Below are 20,292 nucleotides of genomic sequence, written 5' to 3' on the forward strand. Positions count from 1 at the left end.
CGATTGATAAAAGTATTTGAAAATGAAACGCAATAATTCATAATGCACTTAAGCAATCGCTTGTTGGGGTTTGAATTTCAGTGCGTGGAACGTGCGTAAGGAAGAATTCAAAATCTGAGCGCATTTGGTTGATTATTATGAGAATGCAATTTATGTTCGTACGCACCAGGAAGGAGCGTTAAAACTTAACGCCCGAGTATGTTAAAAGCCATAAATGATTTGTAAAAAATGATCGAATAATATACGATATGTAAGTAAAAAAAAAATAATAATAATAATAAGCGCATCGTCCACACTTGTCTCATTAATATGGGCAGGTGTTGGATGTTTGTTCGTCGACAAATGAAAATGTTCTTTATGGTTGCACTCGAGCCTGTCAAAGCATCCGAACCGTACAACTAGTACGATGATTAACCTTTAGTAGCAAAGCACTGATGTAAAGAAAAGAAACGAAAGGAAAAGAGAAACGGGCAATAATGTCTGACGACGAAAAACTCTCGACGCGCGCGAAAACAAGAGGCTTTAAGAAGACATTACGAGCTAATGAAGAAATTCCAAACGACACAAAGGCACGGCAATAATAGCCCTACATTTTATAATATACTACATTACTATTACTATAGTTGCTCCCAATCTCATTTTCTTTCTTTCTTTTTTCTTTTCTTTCATTTATCTCTACCAGCGACATCTGGTTACGACTGACTAAGCGAGTAACTCCAGTCGTTCGAGTAGTTGTATTTACGAGAAAATATGCTGAGAACTTCATTTGTTACAAATGAATTGCGAATAACAATAGAATGATAATTGTCGACTTTTTAAAAAAGTTCGAGGTTCACTCGTCTCTGATATTGATTTTTTTACTTCTCATTCGGCAGTACGCGACGCCTGAAGAAAAAATGACTACCATAGGAGTTAACTTCGAAGTATTTGGCAAAGTTCAAGGTATACGATAGACAAAATTTTATAAACTTCCATAGAAATACGGAATTAATTAAATAACGAATATTAGGATATATTTACACATTAGCGCACATACACGTTTGTTTATTTATTTATTTGTATTTTGTCATTCCACAGGTGTATTCTTCAGAAAGGTATTATATTATATAACACGAAGGACGAAGTTTACTTGTTTAGAAAATCGTTAAAAAAAGAAAATCCAAAAGTGTATAATGCATTTTAAGAATTTTCTACATATTGTTATCGACTGAGTCGTTATCAACTTTGGCGTTATTAAATCCATAATGTGGCTCACTCTCGTTTCTAAAACTGAAAACTGATGGTCGTCGACTAGAAAGAGCGACAAATTCAAATATCTATTTAGCAAACTGCTTTTAAAGTGTGAAAATTTGTTTAGATAGAAGCAAATTATACACGTGTTCACGTACATTTTACACGTGTTAAAAGAGTAAAATTTCATGATTGAAATATCAATAAGATATCGAGTAAGAGAGCTGCCAAAAATATACTTAAATGCTATAAAATCGATGCTATGTCGATGTAATTAATCATTCGATGCTTGTATTAAAAAAATTTTCACATAATGTTCTTACGTTTCAATAAACATCTCGATTATGCAGCTTCTCTTCTCAATTTACTTTGTATATGCAGGCATTACATAATAAATTTTCTGGATTGTCGAACCATATTACATAAATATGTACAACGTCGCTTTATAGAATTTAATACGACAATGTTGTATGGTACTTTAACAACCGAGCTTCTTATATCATCAGATAACTAAGCATACACGGGAGTCGCGCATTAATTAGCATTTTTAGAAAATAACTTTTACTTTGTAGAATAACTCTTAAGCAATAAATAACTCAATGATTCTTTGCTTTAGTTCACTGCTTCGAAAGCGAAAGAGCTTGGATTAAATGGTTGGTGTATGAATACCAATGATGGAACTGTTCGTGGTTACATCGAAGGGAATATGAGTAAAATTGATGAAATGTAAGTTAAATCCTTTAATATTTTAACAAAATTTTAAACATAGTAGATAAAATAAGACAATCGAGTCCAGTTTATGAAGTTGAGCACTATAGAGTAATAAAATTAAACATTATATTTAAATGCAGAATACTTTAAAATTTAATCATAAATTATTATCCTTGTGCAGGTATATTGATATTATTTGGACTTGGTAGGATATCATTATTCTTGCATCAAATGCCACTGAAAATTAAATATGAAATAACTACAATCTTATTATATCGGTTATTCATAATTATAATTATTATACAATTTTATTCAATTAAGTTAAAAGCAATTTTTAACACACACATGCATTGTCGATTCATCCTTAATTAATAAATGTTATTTCATTATTTTCTTTTTCATTAGGAAAAATTGGCTTCAATATATTGGCAGTCCAAAATCATCTATTCTTAAGGCTGAATTCAAAAACGAAAAAGGATTGAATAATTTGACTTACCATAACTTCACCATTAAGAAATAACATCCATAATAACGTATTTCATAAAGTATTACTTAGCATGCCTTAACATTTGAGAGAGAAAATGATTGAAGCTTTCATTTAATTTTTTGTTTTGCATACTATAGTAATGTTTTATCATACCTACGTGTAAATTTATTAGAAAATGTGATAACGAGAAATATCAACAAACTATCGTATACTTTTCTGTCTGCCTATGTCTTGCCCCACCTCTTTTTCCCCTGTAATATTATCTTCTTTTAAATAAGTATTAATAACTTCCTGATTCTTTTACAATGTACAGATTTATCATTAGTCATTGGTACTCGCCTATTATTTTATCATTAAATAATGTTAACTGACCATCAATAATACTTACATAAATAGTCTAATTTATTTTGTGTTGTTGTACAATGAAGCAAAAACGTAGAACTAATTTTTGTAATTAATATAAATTAGTATTGATAAGAGACGATAGTTTCAAAGAGTCTTAAGGCATCATTTATTATTAATCAAATATTTACAAATTTTATACCATTTATTCTGCAATTATACTTGGCAATTAATAAGGAATCATGAATTTTTTCTCTAATTTCTGATTAAAATAGGTAATTATTAGAAATGTCGATACGATTAAAATTTTAATAATCGACGAAATACCGATGAAGGTAGATATAACAACCAAATGTAATTAAAAGGAATTGTTAGATTTTAAAAATTATTGTGCAGATAAATTTTTGTTGCTTAAAATTGAAAAATATCGATATTATGTCTATGCATAAAAATTTTTGGTACACAAATTTTAGACTTTCATTTATTATTTCTCCAATTATGAATGATATAATGGTATTTGTGTAATTTTTGTGAAGCTGCAAGATTGTTTTAAGACAATTTCACATGAACGTTGCATAATTGAAACGATCATTTTTCACACATGAATCATTAAATAAAAATCTAATAATATTATTGTATATTACATTATTTAAATTAATTATTATAAGGCCACGTAATTATGAAATATTTTTATGAAAATAAAAATATTTTAAATTAAAATATTGGTATAAACAAATTAAATCAATTTCAGTATTTTTAAGTCATTCATTTGATTCAAAAATTACTTTAAATTTAATTAAAATGCAAGTATATTTAACGATATATTGTAACGTTATGTTATAAATATTTTATACTAATCTTAATTGTGTAAAATTTTTTTAAATATAGTTTATTATTATTTTATCCTTTTTTATATATGAATAGATAAATTTGTGTAGGTTTCCTTGCTTAAGTGATGTATATTAATTAACGTTTGCTAGATGAATTTTAATATATTTCTACTTCGATTAATATTAAAACAATTTATTTTATTGCTTTTTAAATAATAAAATATTTTCCTGACGTAGAAAATAGGCTAATTAAATATTTTTATAATTCTAGTATTTCCCTAGACTTATTATCACTGAACTTACATTATTTATTATACACAATTATTTCATTTTCTTTATACATATCGTATATAAGAAATAAAATTTAAATTAAAGATGAATAATTGATAATTTACTATCAGCCTAAAAGTGTTTGTTTGTTCCATTTTTGAAATACCTTTAGTATTTCTACGACCTTGGATCTATAAGTTTTGACATTGTTAAGACAATAAAAAAAAAAAAAAAAAAAAAAAAAAAAAAAAAAAAAAAATAAGAGAACAAAACCTGCAAAACGTTAGTATATTAAATATTAAAAATTAGTAAAACCATAAATGAATTTTCTTATATCCTTTCAAATATTAAATTTGCTTAATAATATATATAACACTCAATGTCAAAGTAATTTTTATGAAAAAGTTTTGACAAATGAAAATCGCCGTAATTATATGCAAGAAAATTATAAATAAGATTATTCATTTGTCGTTAAGTTTTTGTAAGCATTTTTTAATAAATAATTACTAGTGAAAGAAGTGTTAATCAATCATATTCTACTCTCGCGTATACGTAATGAAGTAATTTTTATTTTTAAATCTTCAGATGATGCTTTAAGTATACCAATTATAACTGTATTATATAATGAATATAGTAAGACTTAATATAATATTCGCGTAATTGCACGTATTATTATTATTTTAGTTGCTCTAAATGTTAAAAAATATATATTTCTATACGCTATAATATATGCTGATTGACAATGTTAAAGCTTGATGAAAGCAAGATTAATTAAATTAAATTAAAATTTTACTTTCTGTTTTTAAATTTAATGTTATGTCAATTTATGAATAAATAGCGATTGAAAAACTATTATTCAAGAAACTCAAACATTTGCTATTATTGATTAGGTTTTTCCAAACAATTTTTTTTAATTAATATCTCACTTTTAAATAAAATTAGTAAGTAGAAATGCAATTATTACATGTTTTATTCACTGGTATCGTAATGGGGGAATTTTAATGATAAATGTACATATTCTAAGATTGAATAATAATTTTTAAAGTACACGTTCAATAATTTAAGGGAAAAAATGTAAATGAAAAATGATATCCGTACATGTGCAGTTTACATTTTTATAAAGTTTCTTTTTTTTTGCGTAAAACTTTTGTGAAACGATGACAAGTATATTTTCAAGTGAAATTGATCCATGATTCGTTTTAAGCTTAAAGTTATATAGTCGTTTTATTCGAAAAAAATATATATATCAGAAATTACACACACACACGCACACACACACACACACATATATATATATATATATATATATATTTTTTTTTTTTTTTTTTTTTTATCACAAATAATTAAATAGTTAAGAAAAAGTTAATTCTAACGTAACGTATTGAGCTGTTATTAGATTATTGCAACATAGAGTGAGAGAGAGAGAGAGAGAGAGAGAGAGAGAGAAAGAGAGAGAAATTAATTTATAAAATAGTTACATGTCTTAAAGATCATTTAATTGCCAAAATACCTGTTAAAGGCATTTTAAGTATTACTGATATGGTACTGATCAAATACTTGAAAAAATACATTTAGTGAGTTAAATGAAATAGTTTTAATTCTACAGAACTTCAAAATTGAAACATAAGTGAATGCTATTTGAATGAAAGTTCAATTGCTTTTAAATAATTTTAAGGAAATTTATGTTATTCCGACAAAAGTTATTGCCTCAAGCGTCTAATCATTAATATTCGTAAACGTACATATGCCATTAATACTCTACGTACGAAACTTTTTATATTTACAAATTTTAATATCGTTAAACTATAGTCGCGCAATTATTAAAATAAAAAAAAAAAAAAAAAAAAAAAAAAAAAAAAAAAAAAAAAAAAAAAAAAAAAAAAAAAAAAGAAAAAAAAAAAAAAGGAAACAAGGATAAATTAAAGAAATCGTAATAAAATGTACAGGAATTATCGAATTATAAGTTTTACGGAATAATGTGCATGGCTCCGTCGAGCCTTATCAATAATATAAAAAAAAAAAAAAAAATTTTAACGCGAATTTTAAGATTCGTCCATGCTATTGGCTGATGCAATTCTCGCTGACCAACTAAAAAAAAGGTATTAATTCAAAGCCGACGATCATAATGAGAAATTTTGCGATGAAAATGCCAACGAGCGTCTATGCATTCTACATCGCTAGATTTGCAATTTCGTCTCCCAAGGCACGTAAGTCGACGACTTTCCAAAATAAGAACTACATCATCACCAATACAACTATCGCTGACTTGATTTGAATTTGGCCAAATTTTTCCAAACAATGCAAATTGGGCATTTAATTTGTTCGTTGAAAAGCGTTATATCGGAGAACTGGTGGAGGCATCTTCTAACGAAGGATACGGCCGATCGCATTGTCGATGCTTGCTAACCCACCGGGGACTGTCGCGCACACAGAATCGATGATTCGGATAAATTAGTACGAGCGTGAGAGGAGATATCGGGACTCGGCGAGCCGCTTGTGTACGAAGCCTAAAGCGACGAAGTGATGGAAGACCCCGACGTTAGTGGCACCGAGAGCGCAGCGGCTGCTGGAGCGAGTCGCTCGTCCTAGTCGCGATCGCTCATTGCTCGTGGAGCGCGCGAGCACTGCGCCTCGGTGCCGCTCGGTCAGGGTCGGTGTCTGGTCCTCTCTGGTCACAGTCTCGGCTATCGGGTTATCGCCGAGGGCAGTTAGTTGGCGTGGCCGGTCGTGGGTGCCGCGCGATGGACAGCGACTGAGGAGGAGGCCGTGCTGCTCCGGGACCGCTTGCTCGAGCTTACCTTTATGGAAGAGCGCACGACCGCGAGCATGAGGTGCTTCAAGAGCTTTTTCAAACACACTTGGCATCCCCAGCAGGTAACGGCCCTTGGCTGCATTCTTTTCCTTATTTTTTGCTATTGTTTTTCCTTCCCTGTCCCTTTCCCTATTATTTATTATTACTCGCCTCGGTTCTTTCCTCGTTTTTTGCGTTGAGGAGGCCACGGGGACGGGTGGCTGTGTGCGCGCGACGTGGGGTGGGGTCGGGGACGAGGGAGAGAAAGCGCGGGAAGGATGGCGAATCGAAAGATGCCGATAGTCGCATGTAAAGCTGGTTTAGAAAGTCGAGGACACCCGAGTTAAGCTGAATTTTCTTTGAAATTTCTGCTTAGTCCACTTACGTAACATGTCGTTTGATCGAACTCTAATCCCGTATGGGAGACGCGAGTGTACCTCGAGCATCTTGTTTCGTCTGGTATTTTCGAATGTTGCGCACAGGCAGGATCGATCGCTCGTAGTATCATACTCGGTGGCGTCGACTAATTCCAAATATTAATCTCCCAATGAATGAAAATACTTGTGCGTGTCGTGGATGAGTTAATAAGTTCCCCAATGAACGAGTCCACTCGCTTCTACTTATTCTGTTAATTGCGAAACTTTGCCAGTAGCGCTAGATAAAACAGCTTATTTCGTATGCTTATAATATGTCGTTTGTCTCATTTACTCCCGTCCCTCAAAGTCGCAATCGTTCTCACTCACTCTCTCTCTCTCTCTCTCTCTCTCTCTCTCTCAATGTGCGTGTGTGTGTGTGTGTGCGCGCGCGCGCGCGTGTGTATGTGTCTGTCTGTCTGTCTGTCTCTTCGAATACCAGAATCTTTGACTCGTCTCGACTTTTGAACGACCACTTTGAGCGACCAAACAAAAAATCTACGCGAAACTCTCGTTGAGTACATTATTGCGAATCTGCGAGAATATCCATAAGTGTTCGATTGAAATAATCAATAATAAATAACTTTCTCAGCGCTGTTTTCCAAACAATTGAACGATTGCATTATCTGTGCGCGTAGAAAGCATCTAAGTTTCATAATCTCTTTCCTCTTTTCGTAATTGCACGCGCTATTATTAAAACAACAAGTTAACAAGTCAAAGGAACGGATTGACTAATTTGTAAAAAAAGACGGGAATACAAGTGGAAAAACGTCGCGCGTTAAGGTAAATTGTCGACTTCGTTGCGATAAACGAAGAAAAGAGGATAAAAAAAGAAAAGAAAAGAAAAACAGGAAGCGCGGCATACGAAACGAGCGTAATATTATTATCTACACAGCACCAAACCAACCTATTATCAATTAGTACAGTAGTAGTACTATAGAACTATAAACTACATCTGCCTCTGTCTCACATAGTAAACGTTATCAGCTTCGATTGACAAAACAAATTGACAAACCTATTCTCATTAGTCGCCACGCGAAGTATGAATCGCGGTATCGTGAGAGCCATTATCGCGATTATCTGCGAACCGTTGCTTTTACGACGCAAGTCGATTAAGAAAAAAAAAAAAAAAAAAAAAAAAAAAAAAAATAATCTTCCCCTCCTGCGGTTTGAGGCTTAGCCGCATTACGGCTTTTTCATGCGCAACGTTGCGCATTTATCGTGCCATTGTTAGCCGTGTAGTTGCAATCGCTCCTTCGGCTCGGGACGATTTTTCCTAATTTAAGGCAATTTGTCGACATAATTGAATGGGCACGATTAGGCAGTCGGACCTTTGTTGCTGCGCAAGCTCACTACCTACATTACGTTGGTCCCGTTTGTTTTTCTGTTTTTGTTTTACTTTATGTTATTTAAATCTCGTGGAATGCAGAAGGAAAGTAACGGTAGATGCAGAGTTAAGTTGTCGCAAGCGACAGAGGTAATTTCATTGAGAGAAGGAGGTAGATTGTCGATGGTGACCAATTAATTGCGTTAGAATTCAAAATAGATATATGACAAAGATATTTGGCCACATTGTGCCGACAAGAATAATTGCACGCGAGCAATTATTTGAATCGTAATTGTTAAGTTGGCTAATTAAAATCGATCTTATTTTGCTACGAACATGTCGCATAATTGTGACACGGCAATGCATAATAAGCCAATGATTAGATTCCTTAAAAATTAATTTCTACGACTTATGCTCGGATTAGTGGTTGGAGCATTGCAAACATAACATCTTTAGTTTTATCATATTTTCAATGGATAATAAATGTAATTATATAATCAGAATGATACATTGTGGTGATGGGGATGAGCATACTAACCATGAAATGCAAGAGACGACACTTTAAAAACGATAAGGTTTAATAATTCCCTTTTTCATTTGGGAAAGTAACGCAATATAATTAACGATGATGATGGGAAAATCCCTTGACATTTTCCCATTAAAAACCAAGCTTTCGCTCACAACTATCCAACGATTATTGCCTACTTAATATGGGACAATACAAAGCTAATAAATACGTCTAGGACTATGTAGACTAAATAGACGAAAAAAAAAAAAAAAAAAAAAAAAAAAAAAAAAAAAAATTGAGCACCCTTTAGAAGGATTATCGGGACCAATAAAAATGGTAAAAGTATATGCATTTAACGAGCGAAGGCACGAATATTTTTATATAAAGATTTGCGTAGACAAGGTCACGGATTAATCTTTTGATAATTACATTTCTAATGATCAGTTAAGATATGCGTCTTACAACTGAGTAAATCGTTTGATTATACAAATGCACTGATTGTTATGCGTGTTTTGTAAATACATTGATCTAGATTTTAATGTGCATATGAAGTTTGACTTTACAGTTTGAGCGAGCTTTAAACGCTTGAAAAGTTTCCTCGCTTTATACTTTCACTTTCGATGGTAGGCTCGCAATTCAACTACGATACAACTTAGCTTTCTCCTCTATTTCTTACATACATAAATACATGTATGATAATATGATTATATGCGCGCGTGTGTGTCCATACGTACATACGTACATACGCGTATATCTGTGTGCGCGCATATATAACATAATTATTATCAGATCAGTGTCAATCGATGCAGATAATTACATTGCGATAAGACAATACAAATTTCATATCGACTTGTGTCGTATGTGTCATTTTTTTTATCGCGACTTGGTCGCTGCGCATCTTCAAATTCTTTGGAAAAATGTATAAAAATAAATCATAAAATATTCAAAGAATCGTTCAATGCAATGACAGATGGCACCCATTGTAAAGTAGTATTAATCAATTCGATAATTATGCGCTCGTAGAAATAAGTCGGAACTGATTGTGTAAGCGCAATAGGACAAAATGTTTTTTTTTTTTTTTTTTTTTTTTTTTTTTTTTTTTATATTATACAAAACCGCATTATATCCCTTCCTATAAGTGTTATCAATGCATTACGGCTAATCAAATCAAACGATTCAAATATCGTGAATATTAATTGTATTATAAAATATAAAATTAACGGTAATTTATTGATTATCCTTAAAAAGAAAAGAAAAACTTTTCAAACGTTCTAAATAAGAACAATAATGATAAATATGATAATAAGAAAATTACAATTTACGAGTGTTATTGTTTTTAAGTATTTCAAATACACTGACTGCAAATTACGACATAAAACTTCAACTTTTAAATACATCGGTATAATAAAGAAATTCAAACACAATATCAATAAATTAATAAATTTTACTCAAAAATAAAATAGTTCGTGTGTATATATAACAAATTATCAAAAGAATAGCAACATATATATCATCAAAATCTCTTATACGTATATTAGCATTAGTAATAGCAGTAAGTCGAATAGGTTGATAAGTCGAAAAGGAAAATTAATGAAGAATAAAATGGCGTAAAATGCTTGAACGTAAAAAATTTTTTTTTTAATTTTTAAAAGCATAATTTATATATATATATATATATATATATATATATATCAATTGCCTAAAGATTATATATTAGGCATTAAAACTGGTAGTTGCTTACACTCTTACAATCTTGAAAGTGAAAATACAACAATCTCATATTAATTTGATGTATGCCGAATGATAAATAATCGATAGGAATAAAGTTCGGCTTTATGAAAAGTTTAATAGTTTGTTAGTATCTTAGAGCTTGGTGAATAAGTTTATTAAAATATTCATTATCATCTCCCGCTTTCTTCACCTATTTGAATAAATAAAATTTTTCAATTTTCTTAGCATTATTAACTTGTAGAAATAAGTTTCATTAAATAAAGATAGGATCATTAAATAACCACACGAGTAAACTATAATACCATAGTAAACACTAATGTTTCCAGCACGAAAATCCAATTTCTTAATGAAAATTTCAAATGGCATATTACTTGACAATTGACTTTTTAATCTGCTTTTCATCTTTCTTTTTTTGTTCTCTTTGTATAACAAAAATAATAGTGCTTAGGCAATATTATGAAATGAATATTATAATTATCAAAATTTAATTCTTTAACGCACAATTCCAATTGCCCTTAGATTATTGGTTTTTTGTTTAAATGATAAAGTTTAATGGCAAAATGTAAAAATAACAAGAATAATAAATAATACGATACGCCAATATTTTCGTACGCGAACAAAGTCTTCTCTCGCGCTGCTCTCGTTTTGCCTGGCTTTGTACAATTTATGAACAATTATTTCCCCATAAAGATTAATCTTGCGATATAAGCTTTTATCAAACGATTCAAAGCGATCTTATCTCCACTGGCCAATAACGATAAAAGTTTCAACATCAAATTCGTATACAAAAGAAAAAGGCAAAAAAAAAAAATAAAAATAAAATCCACAGAAATACTTAACCGATTACTCTCTCGTTTCACCCACCTACTCACGCGTCCACGCATGCAGCCTCATTTAAACAAATAATTTAAAGCACTGAAGCGTGCGTGCGCGCATGAGAGGAACGAAGGGTCGAGTTCCAATAACAATTGATAGCAGTACTGTCCTCTGACAGCCTCTCACGTTAACTAGTCAGTTCCTACTTGATCGTTGTAGCTCGTTGATGGCATCGGCCTGATCGGATAATTCCCTTCTATCACGGCAGCCAATGAGATGTTGCACAGACCGAGGCTTCTTTTTGACAATTAACAAGTTCGGCCTCCCATATACATGTGTGTGTGTGTGCGTGCGTGCGTGCGTGCGTGCGTGCGTGCGCGTGTGCGTGCGTGCGTGTGTGGCCGATTTCACGATCATCAATAAGATGTAGAGCGTGGAGGAAAAAAGGAAAGAGACAAAGTTATTGATATGATTAGGTATAACGGTCTTGCTGTGCCCGGCATAGTATCGCGATTCAGCAGCTAAGTAAGTCGAGCGCCACATTTCGGCCCGAACGAAGGAAATTACCAACGTTTCGCGCATAGGCTCATGCCAGAGTTTTCCTTCGTGCGAATTGATAACAGTTCCGCGTTTCGTCGTGTGTAGATCAGACGTTTGGTCGTGCGTGGATTAGACGCTTCGTCGCGCCGTGGCGTGGCTTACCATTGCGAGCCTCGCGATTTGCCTTTCGATATCCACGCTTCAGTCGTTCGACCTTCGGCATTACAATGGAGGAAATCTAGGAAGCACGGCGCAACCGTGGTATAATAATTTGGAAAAGTTGCCATATCAGCTACGGGATGGGGGTCAGATGCTGATAATGCTGGGCTGATTTGATGTGCCGTTACTTTGTGTGTAACGAAAGTTTGTGAGAGCGCGATCCAAGTATGTTGCTTACTACGAAACTCTGTTACGCCAATGTCCGTATTCTACACGCATATAAGGACAATGTGCTTTGAAGTTTAGTTATCTTAAATCGTGAATTTGTCGTATAATCAACAACTGCTTTTGCATTTGTTTTTCTTTTTTTCTTTTTTTGCTTTTTCTTTCTTTCTCTTCGTTTCTTTTTCTTTTTCCATATCGATGTTGATCGACGCCAGTTTTTCCTTACGGCAAATTATTTCAAGACATATCGCTAATGTTGCTGTTAAAGATTTCCGATTTGAGATAGAAATAATGTTACAGATGTAATGTGCCTAATAAAGAGGTATGTCTAGTACTATGGTAGTACAATATTGTCGAGAACACGTAATAATAATAATAATAATAGGAGACTTTGGCATTCATACGAAATTCGCATACATAATTTGTCGATAAAAATTTTATGGCAAGAGTTGTTTAATTTTAACAACATAAATCCTCCAGTAAGATTATTGCAATAAACTAACGGTTCTTCCACTTCTTCTTTTTCTTCTTCTTAAGATAACATTCAAAACTAACAAATTTCTTTAATTTCCATGATTTTACAAACTATGAAATTTTGTGGTATTTTGACTATTGTCCAGGAACTCTGATCAATTTGAAAATAATACAGATTGTATCGCATTAAGCATACTTTCGCATAATTTACTCTTGAATAAGTCAAATTAGAATTATTTCGATGATTTTTGTGAAAATGATTGTTTTTTTTTTTTTTTTTTTTTTTTTTTTTTTTTTTATTTGCCTCTAGAAAATACAATCATTTTATTGAATTTACATAACAACATTTTTTTTATCGTCTTCCAACAAATTGACAATTTTTCATAAAATAATATGTTAAAAATAACGGTGCAAAGTAGAAAATTAATTTTGATTTATAAAGAGGAAAAAAGTGATTAGAATTATTTTGACGAAAAATCATGGAATAGACAATACGGAATAGTTGTAATACATGAAAATTGCTAAACGAACGTATATAAATACGTTAGATTACTTTCTGAAATGCAATGACTTTTATTACATCTCGTATTTTATATTTGTAAATTCAATGCTCGATTTATTATTCGTGGCGTCACTTAATTAGAAATTCCCCGTAGTCTTAAAAATTGAAATATATAACTTAATATTGAAATTAGAGAATTTATACTTAAATTGCTCATGTAACATGATTGATTTTTAGTTAAATAGAAGCTAAAGCAACTGCACGAAATTTTTATATTTACAATTTAATTTTCACGCAATTATATATATATATATATATATATATATATATGTATATATATATTGATTAAAATATCTTTGTTTTATCAAATAAAAAATAAAAAATAATAAAAAATAACTCACACAGGCAATATTAAATCTTGTCTGCTCCGAGAAGTTTTCCAAATCAATGAATAACATTTTTATTTTATTATTTTATTTTATTTTTATTATGCCTTATTCTAACTATTACAATCTCGGAAATTTCACGCGATACATAAATTTAACAATAAATAAAAATATATAGCATATATTGATGGAAGCAATACAATTATTAACAATCCTATTTATTTATATATCACATAAAATATAATTAAAGTGTCAAGTTATTATTATTTTTACGTAATTTTAAATGTATACTAGAATTAATTTTTATATATTAATTATATTTGTTAAAACTATAAACCTTTTGTATTCATAAAAGATTTATTAATTTTGCTAAACTGCTAAACTGTATGTTTTTTTTTTTTTTTTTTTTTTAATTTTGTTTCATTAAAGATCCATCGTATCTCGATTGTACTTAAGAATTGAAACTTAAACAAAAATCCTATGGCGAATATAATTAGTTGTTTTACAGAATTTATTTATATTCTAAGAATTTTCGATCGAACAAGTACTGGTAAAATTTTTTATCTGTAAATAATATACTGAAACTGTAAAATATTGAAAAAGTCTTATTTTTTCTGCTACCGATAAAACGCGAGTGATTACAGTTTTCCATGTTTTTAAAGTATTATTGAAAAAAAAAATAATATTTATTATTATGCGAAACAAAATTTTTTACTAAAATGATTAATCTTGAGTATTATTAAAACATAAATTTCTTAATAAAAAATGTCTTAGTCGTTAAATATATATATATATATATATATATATATATATATATATATGCGCGTGTGTGTGTTAGAAATTTAAAAATATTGTAAATTAATACTTTTAACGAAATTAAAATTTCTTGAATTATTATTATCTCGATTATATAGAGATAATATATAATTAATGAATGAAATAATCTATCGCTATCATGAAATATTCTAAAAGTTTAAATAATATTAGAATTTACCAATATTTACATTCTGTATACAATGTTATTTATATATTACGACAATGCTCTATATAAATTAATTATATCTAAAATATCTAAAATACAATTACATTTAATCAAAATATAATCAAATCAAATATTGCAATACTTTTGACCCCAACATTTTCCCGAATAATAATGAAATTTATAGATGAAATTTATACCCTTAATTTTAAAAATTATTTTCATTCTTTAATCAAAGACTTCTATGAAATAATAGAAATTTTAAGAGTAGAGCAACGAGTGTTTATATTTATCTTTCGTAATCTTGTATTTATTCTTTATATCGCGTTTTTGCAGAGAGGATCGTTCACTTATCAAGATTTGACGTATATTTAGCAAATTTACTGAAAGCTGCTGGGAAATAATTTGAAAATAATGAAATCTAAATAACAAAAAATCATACGAGATGTATTTGAAATATATGAACGCTATCACTCCTTTCGCAAGAATTACATTTCTTCTACTTTTTAATACTAATCAATAATCTAATTAACATGAGGCATCTAAAATACAATTGTTGAAAAATAACTAATTTAATCTAAATGATCTTGGCAAATCTTAAGTCTATACCGATTTTAAAATGCACAGTCCAATGCGCGTACGACGTTAAATAAAACTTACGCACATTTGTATTGATTCCGTAAAAGCGCACAACAGTGTACAAAATCCTGCACATAATAATAAAACAAAAGAAATATAAAATAAAAAAGAATCTATATGACGAATGTAGCTATTGCGAATTTAGAAATTAGCGAAATTAGAAATGATCAGCGCGTGATATTAATCTTACGCCCTTCCACTTGCCCACAGATGGATATTCCAGGAAGGTTGGGCGGCCTATCCAAGTCTTGCAACACCCGGGATACGGGCGACACGGAGCTCGGCGAAATGAAAGTCGTGGCAGGGGTCGTACCGGTCGTCGAGGATGTGCCCTGCCACAGCGGTGCCTGCAAGAGCGCCGTCACCAAGATCTGGCCGGATCACCGGCTCGAGAGTCCCTGGCACTACCTGAAGACGCTCTTTCTCATCTCCATGATCGTCGCCCTCGTCGTCTGGATCCTCATCTACGTACTGCTCAGTCAGTACGAGCTTCTATGATGATGTCTACGATGAGGAGTCGAGCACCGCCGAATATCGACCTTAACTGCGAGCCTTAACGTCGCTGCTGCGTTCGTCGAGAGCTTGATTGAAAGTTGAAAGGGAGAAAGGACGGGACGGGACGAGCAGGCGGTGTCGCAATTAATTTTATCACATTGTTAAGAAAACGACGTATTTATTCAGGAACTTATGACAATAAATGCCCGTTGGATGTTGTTGTTGTTGTTGTTGTTGTTGTTGTTGTTGTTGTTGTTGTTGTTGTTGTTGTTGTTGTACAGCTGAGACTAGGTTTTCGTGCATTATATACGTTGTAATTGTTGCTTTGCTCAAACTAGCAGCCCACTAACGGAAATAGCATGGCGGCCGCAAAGATATTATGCATATCTTAGATGTAAATCTCAGCTGTATATATGGGAAGTGTAATAATATCCGGATAAAGGGATCAATGAAAAGTGGACAATAAATATTTGAATTTCTTTCGCACATTGATCGATCACTGTATGAATGATACGAAATAAGCTATCGCTTTTAATGGGTACAAAATGATTAGTCACCTCGCTAGTTATAAATAGTCGTGCAAACGAAATACTTTTATGTGTTATATGTACAGAATAGTATTTATTAGCGGGAGTGCGGTTTACTTAGAAATCTCAGCATTAATGTAGTGGATGAAGAGATCGAGCTGTACAATTGTGACTCGGGACTGTAGAGAACTTAATTAAAAGTAATAATAACGATAATTGTGAAGCTTTATTCAAATAAAATCTTTTAGGATTCGTGCGACAATGTTTTATAAATTTTATATTCTAATAATTGCCCGAGTTACTTTATCATTTAGTATAATTATTGTAAAACCGATTATGAACAAAGGAACCGAACGTTTCATAGTTTTCATACTTATTTGATAATATTACTTATTCGATGAATTAATCGAGCTTAATAATTCTTTTTATATCGTGTTCAGGCATTTTTGAATGATATTTCTGCAAATGTAATAAGTCTAATAAGTCAAGGATATCTGTTGTCCGATAAGAAAAGGGCAGCCAACTGCTACGAAATTTGATGCTCAATTCGTTTATAATCATTTGACATATATTTAGATGATATTAATTAAGCATTTACGACTTGCAAAAGAAAAAGCAAAAAAAAAAAAAAACAAAAACAAAAACAAAAACAAAACAAACAAACAAACAAGCAATTTCAACTGCCATTCGTAATGTTTATTGTACATTTATTTGCATATGCGTGTTGATTGTACAGAAAATCAATTGCAATCGTATGCATAATGAGGCATTCATTTGCAATATTATTCCGAGCGTTAATAATCTATTTTATGTAAATTCTAAATGCCTTATATTCTAAATCTTAAAATTTACCCGTTGATTTATTGTCAATTTACTTTTTCAATTTGCATTTATATTCCATTCTATTAAACGATGTCCAAAATTATTGTAAATAATTTTCAATGCCCATTACAAACTCGTAAACTTACGAAAGGCAATTTCAATGTATTTAGTTGAATAAAATTCTATTTATTTAACGTTAGAAACTGATTGTTAATATCCTTAGTTTCAAGAATCGTTTGATAATTTAAACGCCTAATAATGAAAATTAAATGAAGAAAAAGAAACGAAAAACAAGAATGCAGTAAAAAAATATTGTGATTATATATACGTACAAAATTTTTGTAATTAACATATATATTTTTGTTTTTGAATTATTAAATGTATGACATAGGGTTTTATAAATCTCGTTACTTTAGGATCAAATAAGCAGAGATAATTTATAACAGCTAATTGTCTTTGGCAAATAATTGTAAATAATTGCATTTATTATTTTTTTTATCGTATTTATTTATTTTTTTTTTTTTTTTCAATTTTTTTAATTCACATGCAATTCATTGGCAACAGTGTGTGTATTTATAATAATACTTGCAGTGATTTTAAACAAATTTTCATAATAAATATTCATAGTTTATGATAATTTCAAAATTACTGTTTATCTTCATATAATAACAATTATAAATTTGAAATAAACTTAACAAAAATTGCTTTTATGATGATATTTATTATTAAATAATTTGACAATATTTTTATATTCCTGTGTAGCTAAGTAGTATTAAAATTTTAGCTAGAATTTTAGCTGGAAATAATATACACTTTATAATCTAAATATCAGAAATTATTTTTAACAATTAGTAAAGAAAAATTGTAAAAAAAAAAAAGTGTTATTCAAGCATTGTGAAACTGTTATTTCAAACCATTGCGTTATATTTATTGTCATGGTCCATGAAGTATAAAGTAAATCGAAACAAATGACAATTTATCTATTTGTTATGAAATTTTTAAAATCTGTTATAATAAATTTATCTATAATTACAAGCTGTTATTTATTATTATACAAAAAACAAAATTATTCGTCATAATTATTAAGAAAAATTGACCAAGTTGTATTTGGACAGATCTTGAAATCACGTTTGATTCATATAAACGATTAAGCTTAAGCTGCACTGTCAATTTATATTGCATATTTTAATTAAAAATTTTGCCTTTCTCCACAATCGCACGGCATATTTTAATGAAAATTCAAATTCCAATAAGCCAGAATTGCAGGAAATTCGAGCAACGACATAGGTAACGTTCAATTTTAATAATTCATCCGCAGTTTGTATTACAATATGCTTTAACGACTCGTTGAAATAATAAAATTATTGCTTTAAATAGGGGAAAATCGCGAAGAAGACGAAAATGTTACGAGCTTTGTTATAAAATTTGTCTCCGAGCTCAATGACGACGACAGAATCATAGCTTTCCCGGCTTCGACTAATATAATATTTGATACGTTTACATTAGTGAAAAGTAAGTCGACGCAATTAACTCGAGATAAAGCTGTTCAAATAGAGATGCGACCGTCAAATAGCGTCACGAGGTTAACTAACAATTTCGACGAATGTCCAACAGAGCGTGAGGTTAGAATACTAAAAATAAAATTGTTCAACGAACTCTATATAATCTTCATAAGACCGATATTTTTAACGTTCCCTTGCGACAATTCTCAGATCCCAGTATTAATTAGATAAATAAGTAAGTAAATAGACGATTGTGTGCGCGTTCCTGCGTGTTCGCCCGTGTATCCATTAGTACGTATATATATATATATATATATATACACGTACGATAATACTTATAAGCAAAGGTAGGAAGATTTCTTGAATGAGAGAACAATTATTTAACATCTAATACAACCTAATCAATTAATCGACATTTCCTTTTCGAATAATCTAATTTTTTCAATGTTATTCTGCCAATTTTTTTATGCCACAATCGTGTGCTACTTTAAGCTCTTTTCTTCATTACACATCAAGATATTTTTTTCGTTTATGCAATCTTTTCTATTTAAATGACATAAATCACAATTATTAACAAAATTGAGAAAATTAATAATTCCTATGTTCAAAATGCGTGATATGATGAAATCGATATTCATTAAGGCACCGTTCGTAAAATTCGTTTAGATCTTATACGACGATAATTAATCTTCTTTCTGGCAAATATAATTCTTACTTACATGCATTAATCATTTGAGTATGCACGCGCGCGCGCGCGCGCACACACACACACACACACACACACGCACATATATATATATATATATATATATATATTTAGCCCCTATCATATTAAAGTATTTGAATTCCAATGCTTCATTTCTAATATAATTCATCGAAATCCAAGACCTTATATAATATCATATAAAAATTAACTTATTTAGTATTTATTTATTTATGTAGAAAATGATTGTAAAATGCGAATGATGACAATACATTTAATACCCATTGATTTTATTCACATTTTATTTATATAGCCATTTTATTACCTGTAGTATAATAAAAAATTAAATGAGCTTTATTATTATTATTATTATTATTATTATTATTATTATTATTATTATTATTATTATTATTGTTATTATTATTTTTTTTTATACATAATCTCAAATAAATAAATAAATCACTATTAATATTATTATTTACATCGATAAATCTTAAGTTTAATGTATATTTTAGATGGCTTGTGGTGTGCCTCCAATTAAAAGCTGTAGACACATATTGATTGGATGGGACAGTTTCCGAACGAAGAGTATGATTATTCTATTTATCCTTTTTCTTCTATGGGCTGCCATATATTTTTCTTTAATCGTAAAATGACTATGGACTTTTAAATGTTAAAATAATTATCATTAAGCGTAATACTCTGTATTTTGTAAATAAATAATACTTTGCTAATTATTGAAGAATACGCGTGGACAAAAATTATTATGCAATTGTATAGATAAGAAATAGTAGGTAAGATAATATACGATGTGATAGATGACTTGATTTTCTGTTGAAAAATTAAGCGTTTATTAATCCATTAGATATGTAATGAAACTGAT

The 20,292-nt window shown here is 30.3% G+C and overlaps 2 protein-coding genes across 4 annotated transcripts; both read left to right on the forward strand.

The window, feature by feature from the left end:
* The first annotated feature begins 675 nt into the window (after positions 1-675).
* On the forward strand, positions 676-2,645 carry LOC105362934 (acylphosphatase-1). Its single transcript, XM_011500482.1, has 4 exons — positions 676-942; positions 1,078-1,094; positions 1,847-1,956; positions 2,347-2,645. Exons 1-4 carry the CDS (start codon positions 798-800, stop codon positions 2,459-2,461), a joined length of 387 nt encoding a protein of 128 aa, XP_011498784.1. The 5' UTR covers positions 676-797; the 3' UTR covers positions 2,462-2,645.
* A 3,999-nt stretch (positions 2,646-6,644) lies between these two features.
* Positions 6,645-15,940, forward strand: LOC105362935 (uncharacterized). Of its 3 annotated transcripts, none has more exons than XM_011500483.1 (2): positions 6,645-6,744; positions 15,571-15,940. In XM_011500483.1, the coding sequence occupies exons 1-2, from the start codon at positions 6,673-6,675 to the stop codon at positions 15,856-15,858; spliced, it is 360 nt and encodes a 119-aa protein (XP_011498785.1). In that variant the 5' UTR covers positions 6,645-6,672; the 3' UTR covers positions 15,859-15,940. The 3 variants fall into 3 exon arrangements, with proteins under 3 accessions (XP_011498785.1, XP_011498787.1, XP_011498786.1); XM_011500485.1 differs by lacking the exon at positions 6,645-6,744 and adding an exon at positions 11,911-11,932; XM_011500484.1 differs by lacking the exon at positions 6,645-6,744 and adding an exon at positions 12,278-12,380.
* The last annotated feature ends 4,352 nt before the right edge of the window (positions 15,941-20,292 follow it).

The sequence above is a fragment of the Ceratosolen solmsi genome, unplaced genomic scaffold (genome assembly GCF_000503995.2).
Source record: "Ceratosolen solmsi marchali unplaced genomic scaffold, CerSol_1.0 scaffold56, whole genome shotgun sequence".
Lineage (NCBI taxonomy): Eukaryota > Metazoa > Arthropoda > Insecta > Hymenoptera > Agaonidae > Ceratosolen > Ceratosolen solmsi.